At 36.2% G+C, this 11,165-nt stretch overlaps 1 protein-coding gene across 1 annotated transcript; it reads left to right on the top strand.

The window, feature by feature from the left end:
- Positions 1-1,410: 1,410 nt before the first annotated feature.
- Positions 1,411-10,297, top strand: LOC127498089 (cytolytic toxin-alpha-like). The gene is made up of 4 exons (XM_051867058.1): positions 1,411-1,501; positions 3,175-4,887; positions 9,786-9,880; positions 9,989-10,297. Exons 1-4 carry the CDS (start codon positions 1,411-1,413, stop codon positions 10,295-10,297), a joined length of 2,208 nt encoding a protein of 735 aa, XP_051723018.1.
- The last annotated feature ends 868 nt before the right edge of the window (positions 10,298-11,165 follow it).

Here is an 11,165-nt window from a genome sequence, read left to right as displayed (position 1 = left end):
ACAAAGGGAACCTTAATGTAAAGTGTTACCATTTTCATGGGGGAAAAAAAAAAAAAAAACTGGGAAAAATAAATGCAGAACATTTTCACATAGGACATTATTAACACAACTATATGCATGATATAATAGATATAAGTAATAGATCTGCCCCTGCCCGAGGGTTAAATGTTTCGAAATAGTTGGCTAACAATACTTTTGGGAAACACACCCCAGGCTAACGATGCCTTTGGGAAACACACCCCAGGCTAACAATGCTTTTGCGAAACACACCCCAGATTTCATGAAAATGGACGATATCATATTTCTATTGAATTTCTGTGGAATTTTTTTCCTTCAGTTAAACATTACATAAATAATGGGAGTATAAATATAACTACAGAAACCCAGTGGGCTTCAGAAGACAACATCTCTTTACATACCGAAGACACACAGAAACTCCAGGTATGAGTAATGCACTATTAATATTCTATTAATTACTATTAACTAACAAGAAACTCTGATTAATGAATTAGTAAGTAATAGTGCCTAGTTAAATGTGGTAGTTCACTATTAGCTAATCAATAACTATTTTCACACCTCCCAGAGGACTAACAACCTCTATATACAGGTTCATAGTTAATGTGAATAATGCATAATGTATAATTAATTAATTCTAAAGTGAAGATCATGGTAACCCACTAGTAAAGACTGAAGTATTACCAAATCCTTCAGAAGGAATTACTAATTATTTGGATCACTCATGGTAAATTTCAAGCATGGTAAATAATGACCGAAGTCATTGCAAGCTTTTGAGGTTTTTGTAAGGTTTTGGATAGTATTGACTCATGTGTTCCTACATCGTTCTAAAGGAATTACTAATTATTTGGATGCTAAAGTGTGAAATCTTACACCAGCATTGCAAGCGTGGCTAAACCCCCTAACTTGATTGGATATTTACTCATGTCAGCACGTAGACTCAGAGCCAATTTGGAGAGAAAATAAAATGCACATAAATTATTTAAACGCGAAACCGAAAAAATGCAATTCACAACTGCATATTGAAACGTATTGAAACGGTTTAATATTATATTGAGAATTGTGAACATCCCTAGAAGGAACAGTAGGCTATTCTAGTGTGTTACCTTGGATATTTTAAAAAAAACTGAATTAGATCACATATACATATATACATATAAGGGATTTAAAAATTTTGTGAGAACTAATACAATGAATACAGTTAAATGGTATCTTTAAAAAAAATGAAAGTTAATTCATAAAAGTCCAACATTTTATGTGTATCTAACCTGTTACCAGTTACCTGACTTAAATTTAAATTAAAAAGTTGCCTTAAGAATTTTAGAATAATAAAGGTGACAATTTATAAATATTATCTTTTTTTTTTTTTACCTATTTCTTTTATTTATTATAGCCATGGAATCAGAGCCATTTGAAGTTGTAGCCCTAGGAAGACCTCTGTTTCCTGGTATGCTGTATGACTGCCGCAAGGATTCCTTCATTCCAGGTGCTGTACACTTTTTTTTATGTTTTTTGTTCCCTTTTTTCACCCAATTGCTAAATTACTTAAGTGGCAGGATTAGAGGCGCACATTGCCAGAGCAATAGCCTATGCTGATCCTGTTCCCCTCTTTCTCTCTCTTTCTGCCCTGTTGTTTCCTGTCTCACCAATATAAAGGCATAAAAAGGCCAAAAATTCAGTCTTCTTTCTCGAGCAAATGCATCGAGTGCATCAAATGCCATTATGAGGCTTGTTTTAATTAATCCCGCCCTGAAGCCAATTCTAAAGATTTCATTGGCCATGTCAATCACAGTAATGATGATTGCCTACACCAAGCACTGATCCCTAAACCTACCCATCACTGTAACCTCAGCCAATGAAATTGGTTGCAGGGTAGGGCCGGAGTGGACTAATTTTTAGCCCTGGAGTTTCATGCCTTAGACCGGCCCACTTTAATTCACGACTGTACTGTTCTCTACCCCCCACCCCACCCCACCCCACCCCCACCCCCAATAAATAAATAAACAAAAATTAAGAATAGTACAAAAAATTATAACATTAATATATATATATATATATATATATATATATATATATATATATATATATATGATATAGTATGTAGTTAAAAATGTATGTTATTTAAATTTTTTTTCAAGTGCTTGCTTTCTAGTAGATGGCAGCAATCGTCCACTAAACCCAGGCCCATTTTTTTTGGGCCGTAAATTAAATTGAGAAATGCAGATCTTCTTTAAAGTGGATTTAACCTAAACTTTTGCTATTTTATATAAATGTATATACTTAAATTGTTCCAAATTGAGGCAAATAAATAGCAAAAAATCCCTAAAAACTGTTTGTTACATTATTACAAAAAAGTTACATTGTTACAAAATCACATTTTACTGTCTGGTTATGTAAGCAAATTGGACAGAAAAATGAATATTGTTGCCCAATGTGTAATGGCATAGCAAGCAAAAACATTTGTGATAGGCCCTATATTTTATTATTTGTGTACTATTATTACGATATTAGTAATAGCTGCATCTATGTCTTTATCTTTTGCATGTTTCCCCTCTTCCTTTTTATTTATTTACCTAAAAATGGCCTCCAGTGGTTTAGACCTTTTGTCTTACTATAATTTAGTGTTGATTTAGAACTTGTCCCGCTCCCCTCCCGCTCTCCCTACAGACGCCACCTCATCCTTTCTTGTTGTATGGCCTACTTTTGAGTGCGTTGTCTTCTCTGGGCACACATTCTGAGTCCCTCCCAACCAGGTTAATTTACCCACTGGGTGGGTTATTTCTTGTGCAGGTGCCCCGGGCCACCCCCGGCAAGGGGTCGTTGCCCATGTCGCCCATGCCTAAATCTGCCACTGACTGGTTTAATATGCGTTGACATATTCTAGATCATATTTCAACACAGTGCCATGACAACACCGACCCTCGCGGCCAAAAAAAAAACAGACAGGCCCACTGGGAATTCTCGTTGCTATCAGTGCTCCTGATTAGCCAATCCGGGCCTCACAAATACACCTAGGGCCCCACAAACACATACAGGCCAACCCTATCCCTAACAAAACTATTAAATCAGTAAAACTGTATTATAGATATAAGACCTGCACATTTACTTCAACACTACATCCCTTTCATACACAACTGTTAAAGCCTCTTCTCATTTCAGGTGTTACTCTGTGGGATAAGAAATCATTGAGTGAAGATTTGGACAGTCGTCCGCAACTCATGACAGATTTGAAGTTCAGTAGCTCTGATTCTCTCTCTAGTAAATCCAGTCTCCTGGATATAAGTGCTTCCCTGAAGGCCAGCTTTCTGGGGGGGCTGGTGGAGGTAGGAGGATCTGCCAAATACCTGCAAGACACCAAATCCTCAAACAAACAGTCCCGAGTTACAATGTATTATAGTGATACTTCCAGATTCGAACAGCTCACTATGACCCAACTGGGCAAGATCACCTACCCCCAGGTGTTTGACCAGAAAACTGCAACTCATGTGGTCACGGCTGTTCTGTACGGAGCTCAGGCCTTCATGGTGTTTGATATGATGTCTTCAGAAGGTGAAAGCAAGCAGGAGACTGAGGGAAAACTGAATGTCATGGTCAAGAAGATTCCTGAATTTTCTATTGAGGGAGAAGGATCTGTAGCAATGACAGATGGTGAAAAGAAAACCGCTGAGAATATCAACTGCACATTTCATGGTGACTTTCATCTTGAGCAGAACCCCACCACATACATGGAGGCCCTGGATTTGTACAAGCAGCTCCCCACTCTGCTGAAGGAGAATCCAAAGAATGCAGTTCCAATAAAAGTCTGGCTATATCCTCTTTATTTATTGGACAAAAAAGCCGCTCAGTTAGAGAGAGAAATCAGCACACGTCTGGTTTCCAACACTGCAGATATAATGGAGGAGCTGGGAAAGGTAGAGAGGACATGCAACGACCTGTCCAGAAGAACAGAGGTAAATTTTTTCAGTGACATTCAAGAGAGGCTGCACTCATTTCAGGACTCATTTAGCATTTACAAGACAGTGTTTCAGAAGGCAGTGGCCAGGGTCTTGCCTGCTATTCGAGGAGGAGGAGAGAAGGAGGAGAAACTGGGAGATATCCTGAAGATCCACTACAGCTCCCCTTTTAATGCTGACAAGCTTAACCAGTGGTTACATGATGCAAAGTCTGAACTTGACCTCTTGCGCACTCACACCAGGAAGCTGGAGCAGATCAAAATTGAAAACTTTGATGATCTGAACACCATTCTCCTTGATCCTGATATTGATGTTGTGTTGTGCTTGACCTTCACATCTCTGAAGTATAAAGACCCATATCTTTCAACCCTAAATGAGTTCCTGAAATCTGATAAGTTTAAAAAGTTAGTTGGAAACAAAAATGCATCTGTCGGAAAATGGTTTAATGATCCTGATGTAATAGAAAAGATGAGAGAGAACTTATCTCTCTTCAGAGGTTTTTTAGAAGCCAATAAAGATAAAAAGAGAATCCACTTCATTATTTCTGCTGTCTCTGATCCCTCCAATCCAGGCTCCTCAATCTATTTGTACGAAAAAGGGAATCTGACAGACAAACAGTTCCAGCCTGTGTCAAAGCCGCCCCCACCGATAGTGAAGGACGTCCAGGACCAAACTGTGTCCCTGATACTGCAGAAGTCTCCGAGTGGAGTAACAGTGCAGTACAGAGTAGAGTACAAGGAGGTAAAAGCAGATTCTGGTGCTGAGGAGAAGGAACAATGGCTTTTCATAAACACAGCTGATGAAGACTTTACTCTGACTGGATTGGAATCCGGAAAGCAGTATTTGATCCGCTACAGGACAGTGGATAAAGTGGGAGTGAGTGAAGCCAGTGATACTGTCCGCTCCATATCGTCTGCAGGTAAGTGTCATCTGCACATATTCATTAATAATCTATTTTCATTGGCTACATTCACACAGTCAATGTTTGGGTTTGACAACTGTATTTAATAACAGGACAGGAGTGACTCTCAAACTGTCCCATTCACACCGCGGCTTATATACAGTATTCCAGCTGCTACTATATGAATGAATACAGGGACTGGCCAACTGTTTTATGATAAAAAAGAAAAAAATGTTAAACAACCTACAGTAATATGTAGATATGCAAACTGCTCACCACTGGCAAATTTCACTGATTTGAATGTCATTTACGTTATTCGTCAGAAAATTCCTAATGTAAATCCTAATTGCGAATATGACAAACAAAGACATTGAAACAATAATGTGTCAGTTTTCGTCAAATCAAGCAAATGATAAAGAGTGAATATGTGCATATTGTGAATGTGACCTGGCTTTCATGGTAGTCTTTCAGTAATTTCACTCATCGTAGTTCTCAAAGTGGGAGAGTTATCATCCTCTGACTTGAACATGGTAAAACTTGTTGATTTCACTCTAGTGTGCTTTATATTGTGGTTAGGTCAGTGTCATCCACCCATCCACTCATCCATTTTTTTATACCGCGTAACATCTGTAGGGTCATGGGATGGCTGGAGCTTATCCCAGCATCTCAGGCCAAAGGAAGGGAAACACCCTGGATGAGCCCTGTGATGCTCAGCAATGAGTTGATGTTGTGGTGTGGTTTGTTACGGACCAGATGTGGTGGGCCGCTCTGTGCTAGAAATGCCAGAAGTTCCTTTTCAGTCCTGCTCCTTGTAGTCCTTGTTGTTGTTTTTTGTTAACTCTGAAGCTTAAAAAACTTCCATGATCACATTTACCCTTAAAGATTGCTTCTGGTTGTTTCAAATACCTGGGGGTCTTTTTTTAGTATTTATAAAGGGAGTGCGCTCCGCACGCTGTAATTACAGTTTTTCTCAATTGCTAAAACACTAAAACCCATTGGCTGAACAAAGTTCTCAGTTGCCTGACCTCATTTAGCTAATTGTGCAGTCTGTTGTCAATACCTTAAACCATTTCACATGGTAAAACACAATTTGCAGATCTCACTTAGATTTCTCAGCAAAACTCTAAACACATTCTGCACTCTAATGCACATGTCATCCATACTGGTAATCAAATACAAATAGAGAACACATGTCATTGATTGAACACAACCACTCAAAATTGATGTAACCTTTTTCAAATTATGTGACACAAACAATATAAGCCAGTTCAGAGAGCAAACAGGTTGTTACAGACGCTAGGACACATTTCTCAATACTTAGGTCACTTTTGCAAAACTTTTCACACAGTGAGCACAACAGAAGTCCATGTGGGCTAAACTAAGGATCAATTATCATTGCTTTGGCACAAAATGCATTTAATGACTACTTCTCTCAAATTTCATGAATTCTTTTCTCACTCAGACACAACAACTGCCAAAACTCTTTGTATGTACAGGCCAATTTGCACATGCTTACATACTGTTTTCAAAACTGTTAAACTTAAGTTCAAAACAATAACATAATACAAAACTGAATAAGACAGAAATTTGCTACATTCCTACAGTAATATAGTTATGAAATATATTCTGAACCTAGAAAATTAAATACTATCAAAACAATTAGATGAAACTGAACACCTACACAAGCATTAGTCTTTCAATTTCATTACCATCAATTCAAAAGGGGAAACTTTTTCAATATAATTTTGTTCTGTAATGTAAACATGGACCAAGTAACATAAACTGCAGTGAATTATAAGCAGTAGAGAGTGCCATTCTTGCTTTGTAAAGACATTTTAAAAAAGAAAACATTGTATAATACTAACTGATGTTAGTGTTTTTAGGTCGATGTTTTATGAGTGACAAAGTGTGTTTGCTCAGTGAAAACCTTTGCTAGTGTTCTGGAAGAATGAGTTGATTTCAGACATGTATGAAGTGTTTTGGTAGATTTAGTGCATTTTGAATGTGAAGTTAACCTCTGTGCCAAGATGAAGTTGGTTAGGAGAACTGTGTGAAGAGTTTTGAAAAAGTGACCTAAGTATTGAGAAATGTGTCCTAGCGATTGTAATAAACTGTAAAGGTGGGAAGGAGTAAGTCTGAGAATGGATAGAAGAAACAATGTGAGAGGATGAGGACAAATGCGTATGTGATGAGGGCAAGAAAAAGGAAGAGGAGGAAGAGGGAAAGAAAGAGGAGGAGGATGAGGAATATTACATTTCTTTTGAGATTAAAAATGTACTTCTCCCTGAGAATTATATGTTTTGAACAATGTGTTTTCTGTTTTTTAGGTGTATTGTTTACTGACTGCTTGATAGTGTATATCATTTTGATCACTTTGTTTATGATTTAAGAGCAGTGCTTGATTTTGAACACAGGTAAAACTGTTTTGAGGTGAAGGTTTCATTTTGCAAGAGGAGTCAGAGGTTTTGTAAATAGTGCTTGAAGTTGAGGTTTTGTGTTTAATGGTATCAGAAAATGGAGCAAGGTTTCAGAAATTGTGTTTTAGCAATTGAGAAAAACTGTAATATATATATATATATATATATATATAGTATATTCAGAATTTGAATAAAACTTTTGTTTTAAGGCCCATTTGTGTATAAATGTGGGATTCACTCTCAAAATTGCGATGACAGACAGTGATAAACCATAAAGCACCCTCTGTGATTTCATTCTGGAATTGGGTCTGGTCCAAATGCAGGATTCTGCTGCATTAGTTCAGTTAAGGATTAGTTCACTTTCAAATAAAATTTTCCTGATACTTTACTCACCCCCATGTCATCCAAGATGTTCATGTCTTTCTTTCTTCAGTGGAAAAGAAATGAAGGTTTTTGATGAAAACATTCCAGTATTATTCTCCTTATAGTGGACTTCAATGGCCTCCAGATGGTTGAAGGTCAAAATTACAGTTTCAGTGCAGCTTCAAAGGGCTTTAAACGATACCAGACGAAGAATAAGTGTCTTATCTAGAGAAACGATTGGTCATTTATGAAAAAAAATGTAAATGTATATGCTTTATATAAACAAATTATCACCTTTGTAAGTGCTTCCGCTTAACATATTCTTCAAAAAGTTTATGCTGTATGTCCTACACCTTCCCTATTCTACTTACGGAAAAAATGTAACTGACGCTGTTTTCGTTCCGTAAGTAGAATAGGAAAGGCGTAGGACATACAGTGTAAACTTTTTGAAGAATACAGAAATGCGGTTTTGGCGGAAGCACTTGGAAGGCGATAATTTGTTTATATAAAGCATATACATTTACGTTTTTTTCGAAAATGACTGATCGTTTAGCTGGATAAGACCCTTATTCCTCGTCTGGTATTGTTTAAAGCCCTTTCAAGCTGCATTGAAACTGTAATTTTGACCTTCAACCGTCTGGAGGCCATTGAAGTCCACTATAAGGAGAATAATCCTGGAATGTTTTCATCAAAAACCTATTATCAGGAACATTTTATTTGAAAGTGGACTAATCCTTTAAGACAATTGTTATTTATTATTTGTATTGACTGCCATGCCAAATCATGCATACAGTATGCTTGCTTTTCTGTTAAAATTAATGGTGGTTTGTGAACGTAGACGCTTTAATAACAAATAATTTATGTAGAGCGTTTATGCTGGGACGTGTTGGTTGTTGCAAGCGACATGGAACTTGAAACTATTTGATGGAAATCTTTAACACCCAGTCAGCCTACCCCCCGTCAGCCCCCCTGACAAATATAAAGGCTGTCCTGTTGTTCGACTTGCCAGACAACTACAGTTGTCCAGTGTAGTTCTGTTCAAAACAGTGCAGGTTTACTGAAAATGAATTTGTGAGTCAGTTCAGTTACTAAATTCTGTTGTCACTCTCATTATTAACAGAACTTTGTGAATTTTTACCCTATTTACCACTCTAAAACAGGACTGACCACCTGTGTGAATGTAGTAATTTGTAGCAATTTTGGTAACACTTTAGAATAATGGTCCGTCATTAATAAGTAACTATGTAGTTAGTAATGTAGGACTAATGAGTAGTACTACATTAACACTTCAGCTACTACTATTAACTAATATAGAAACAAGCTTAACTATATCAGTAAGTAATATCAAATTTAGGAGTTTCTTATTAGGTAATCAAGAATTACTCAATGAGATTAGCCTTATTATTAACTAACTTAACTGACAAATTATAAAGAACATTATCTGTGTCTGAGACATAATCAGTCATAATTTTTACTCTGAATATAGTCATAAAATGCATCACTAATTACTCAAGTGTTATCTAGTCACTATGCAGTAACTACTAGTGATCTGGAGCGATCTTTTTCACTTTAAAATAATGGTCCAGATCACTATTCGTTCTTGAAGATTGTCTTTTTTTACTCAGAAAATGGTCATAAAATGCATCACTAATTACTCAAGTACCTAGTCACTCTTTAAGGGCTACTAGTGATCTGAACTATTATTTTAAAGTGAAAAAGATGTTTTTCACTTTAAAATAATGGTCCCGATCACTAGTAGTTCATACAGTAAATAGTGATGCATTTTATGACCACATTGAGAGTAAAAAAAGACAGTTGCTCACATCTTAGACACGTTAATGTTGTGATTAGTAATTAATTATTAATTCTTTATAATTTGTCATAGTTACATATTAGTTCTTAATGATGCCAGTCTTATTCAGTAATTATTGATTACCTAATAAGGAACTATCTTAGTCCTAAATTTGATATTACTTATTGATTAGTTAAGCTTGTTTATTAGTTAATAGTAATAGCTGAAGTGTTAATATAGTACCACTCATTTGTCCTGCATTACTTCCTGCATAGTTACTTATTAATGACGGACCATTATTCTAAAGTGTTACCGCAATTTTTTTCTCTTAATTCTTTTCTCAGCACAAGATGTGACTGTGGGTGGGAAAGGAGGTGCTCCATTCTCCTTTAAGAGCTTTTCCAGCAGCATTAAGAAGATCAGCATTACTTGCAGCAAGGTGTGTGAAGATTATTTTCATTCAATTTAAACTCATATTCCTGATATTTGAATCACATTATTTTAATTTACTTGCTTGATTCACATAAAATACATTTGTACCTTTTAGATGACACTGAACACAATCGAGGTGACTTTCAACACTGGCCAGGCGATGACAGTTGGTAATGTACCAGGATCTAATAAACATACACTTGAACTTAATGAAAATGATAAAATTGAAGCTGCAAAACTGTGGCCAAATAGTCAAAATAACAGATGTGCGGGTTTGGAATTTGTAGTTGCAAAAAAGCCATTTTCTGTTAAGTGTAATCAACTGGGTGAACCTGTGAGTGTTGATGTGAAGTCTGGAAAGTGTTATGGCTTTATGGGGAGAAGTGGAAGTGAAATTGATGCTCTGGGTTTCTACTTTGTTTAGGCTCTAGCTATCTGTTGCTAATAGTCTCCAAATATCTGAACATCTAAAAAAATGACATCTAAACAGCAATCATATACTCATATACATCAGGGTTATTCAATATGATTGGACATGATTGGTTATGATTGAAATATCAGATTTGAATTAATCAGTTGTGTGTCAATCAGACAATTAAAATATATTTTTAGTTAAATGGAACCATAATAAACAAATAAATGACAAGTTAAAAGTATCAAATTTATGCATCAGTCAATAAATAGTGATTGTATTTGAGAATATTCTGGGAGAACAATGTATTGCATCTTATCCTGTCATTTATGTCCATCGTTATATTTCTGTTCTTTATCATCTGTTCTGTTTTGTAGCTTGTGGAAGTACAACAAAGAGTTTAACTTGATTTGGTCTAACACAAGCCTTTCTTGCTGTTTTTGTGTGTGTGTGTGTGTGTGTGTGTATTTCATGATCTTTTATTTTAGTTGTTGCTCACAAATTTTCATTTTTATGTTCAAAGTAACTAATTATATATTAACAGTGTGTATCAATGAGTGTCTAGGACAAAAGCCAAAGAAAATTATGAGGTAGAAAGAGAAATGTAGAAAAAAAAAAAAAAACCTAATGTAGGCGTCAAGCAACATGAGTTCACAAAAGTTGAACTTTATGCAAATGCGCAGCAATTTTCTAGAGCAACAGCCAATAGGAGTGAAGCCTGTTAGTGGAGCTCATGTCACCATCTCAAGACAGGACAGGGTTCTGGAGTGATTTCACTGTTTAATATGATTTGACTGTAACCACATACATGAATACAATAAAATGATGCATGGAAAAAAAATGTTGACAGTCTTTGTGAGTTTGATTTATACTTGTTTGT

Source organism: Ctenopharyngodon idella, chromosome 17, assembly GCF_019924925.1.
Source record: "Ctenopharyngodon idella isolate HZGC_01 chromosome 17, HZGC01, whole genome shotgun sequence".
Classification (NCBI taxonomy): domain Eukaryota; kingdom Metazoa; phylum Chordata; class Actinopteri; order Cypriniformes; family Xenocyprididae; genus Ctenopharyngodon; species Ctenopharyngodon idella.
This window is presented reverse-complemented; position numbering and strand designations above follow the sequence as displayed.

Bases quoted from the DNA above. Each gene is read 5' to 3' on its own strand.
- LOC127498089 (XM_051867058.1), top strand. From the start codon at position 1,411: ATGGAATCAGAGCCATTTGAAGTTGTAGCCCTAGGAAGACCTCTGTTT. The intron at 1,502-3,174 runs GTGCTGTACACT...TTCTCATTTCAG, and splicing joins CAAGGATTCCTTCATTCCAG to GTGTTACTCTGTGGGATAAG. The intron at 9,881-9,988 runs GTGTGTGAAGAT...TGTACCTTTTAG, and splicing joins TCAGCATTACTTGCAGCAAG to ATGACACTGAACACAATCGA.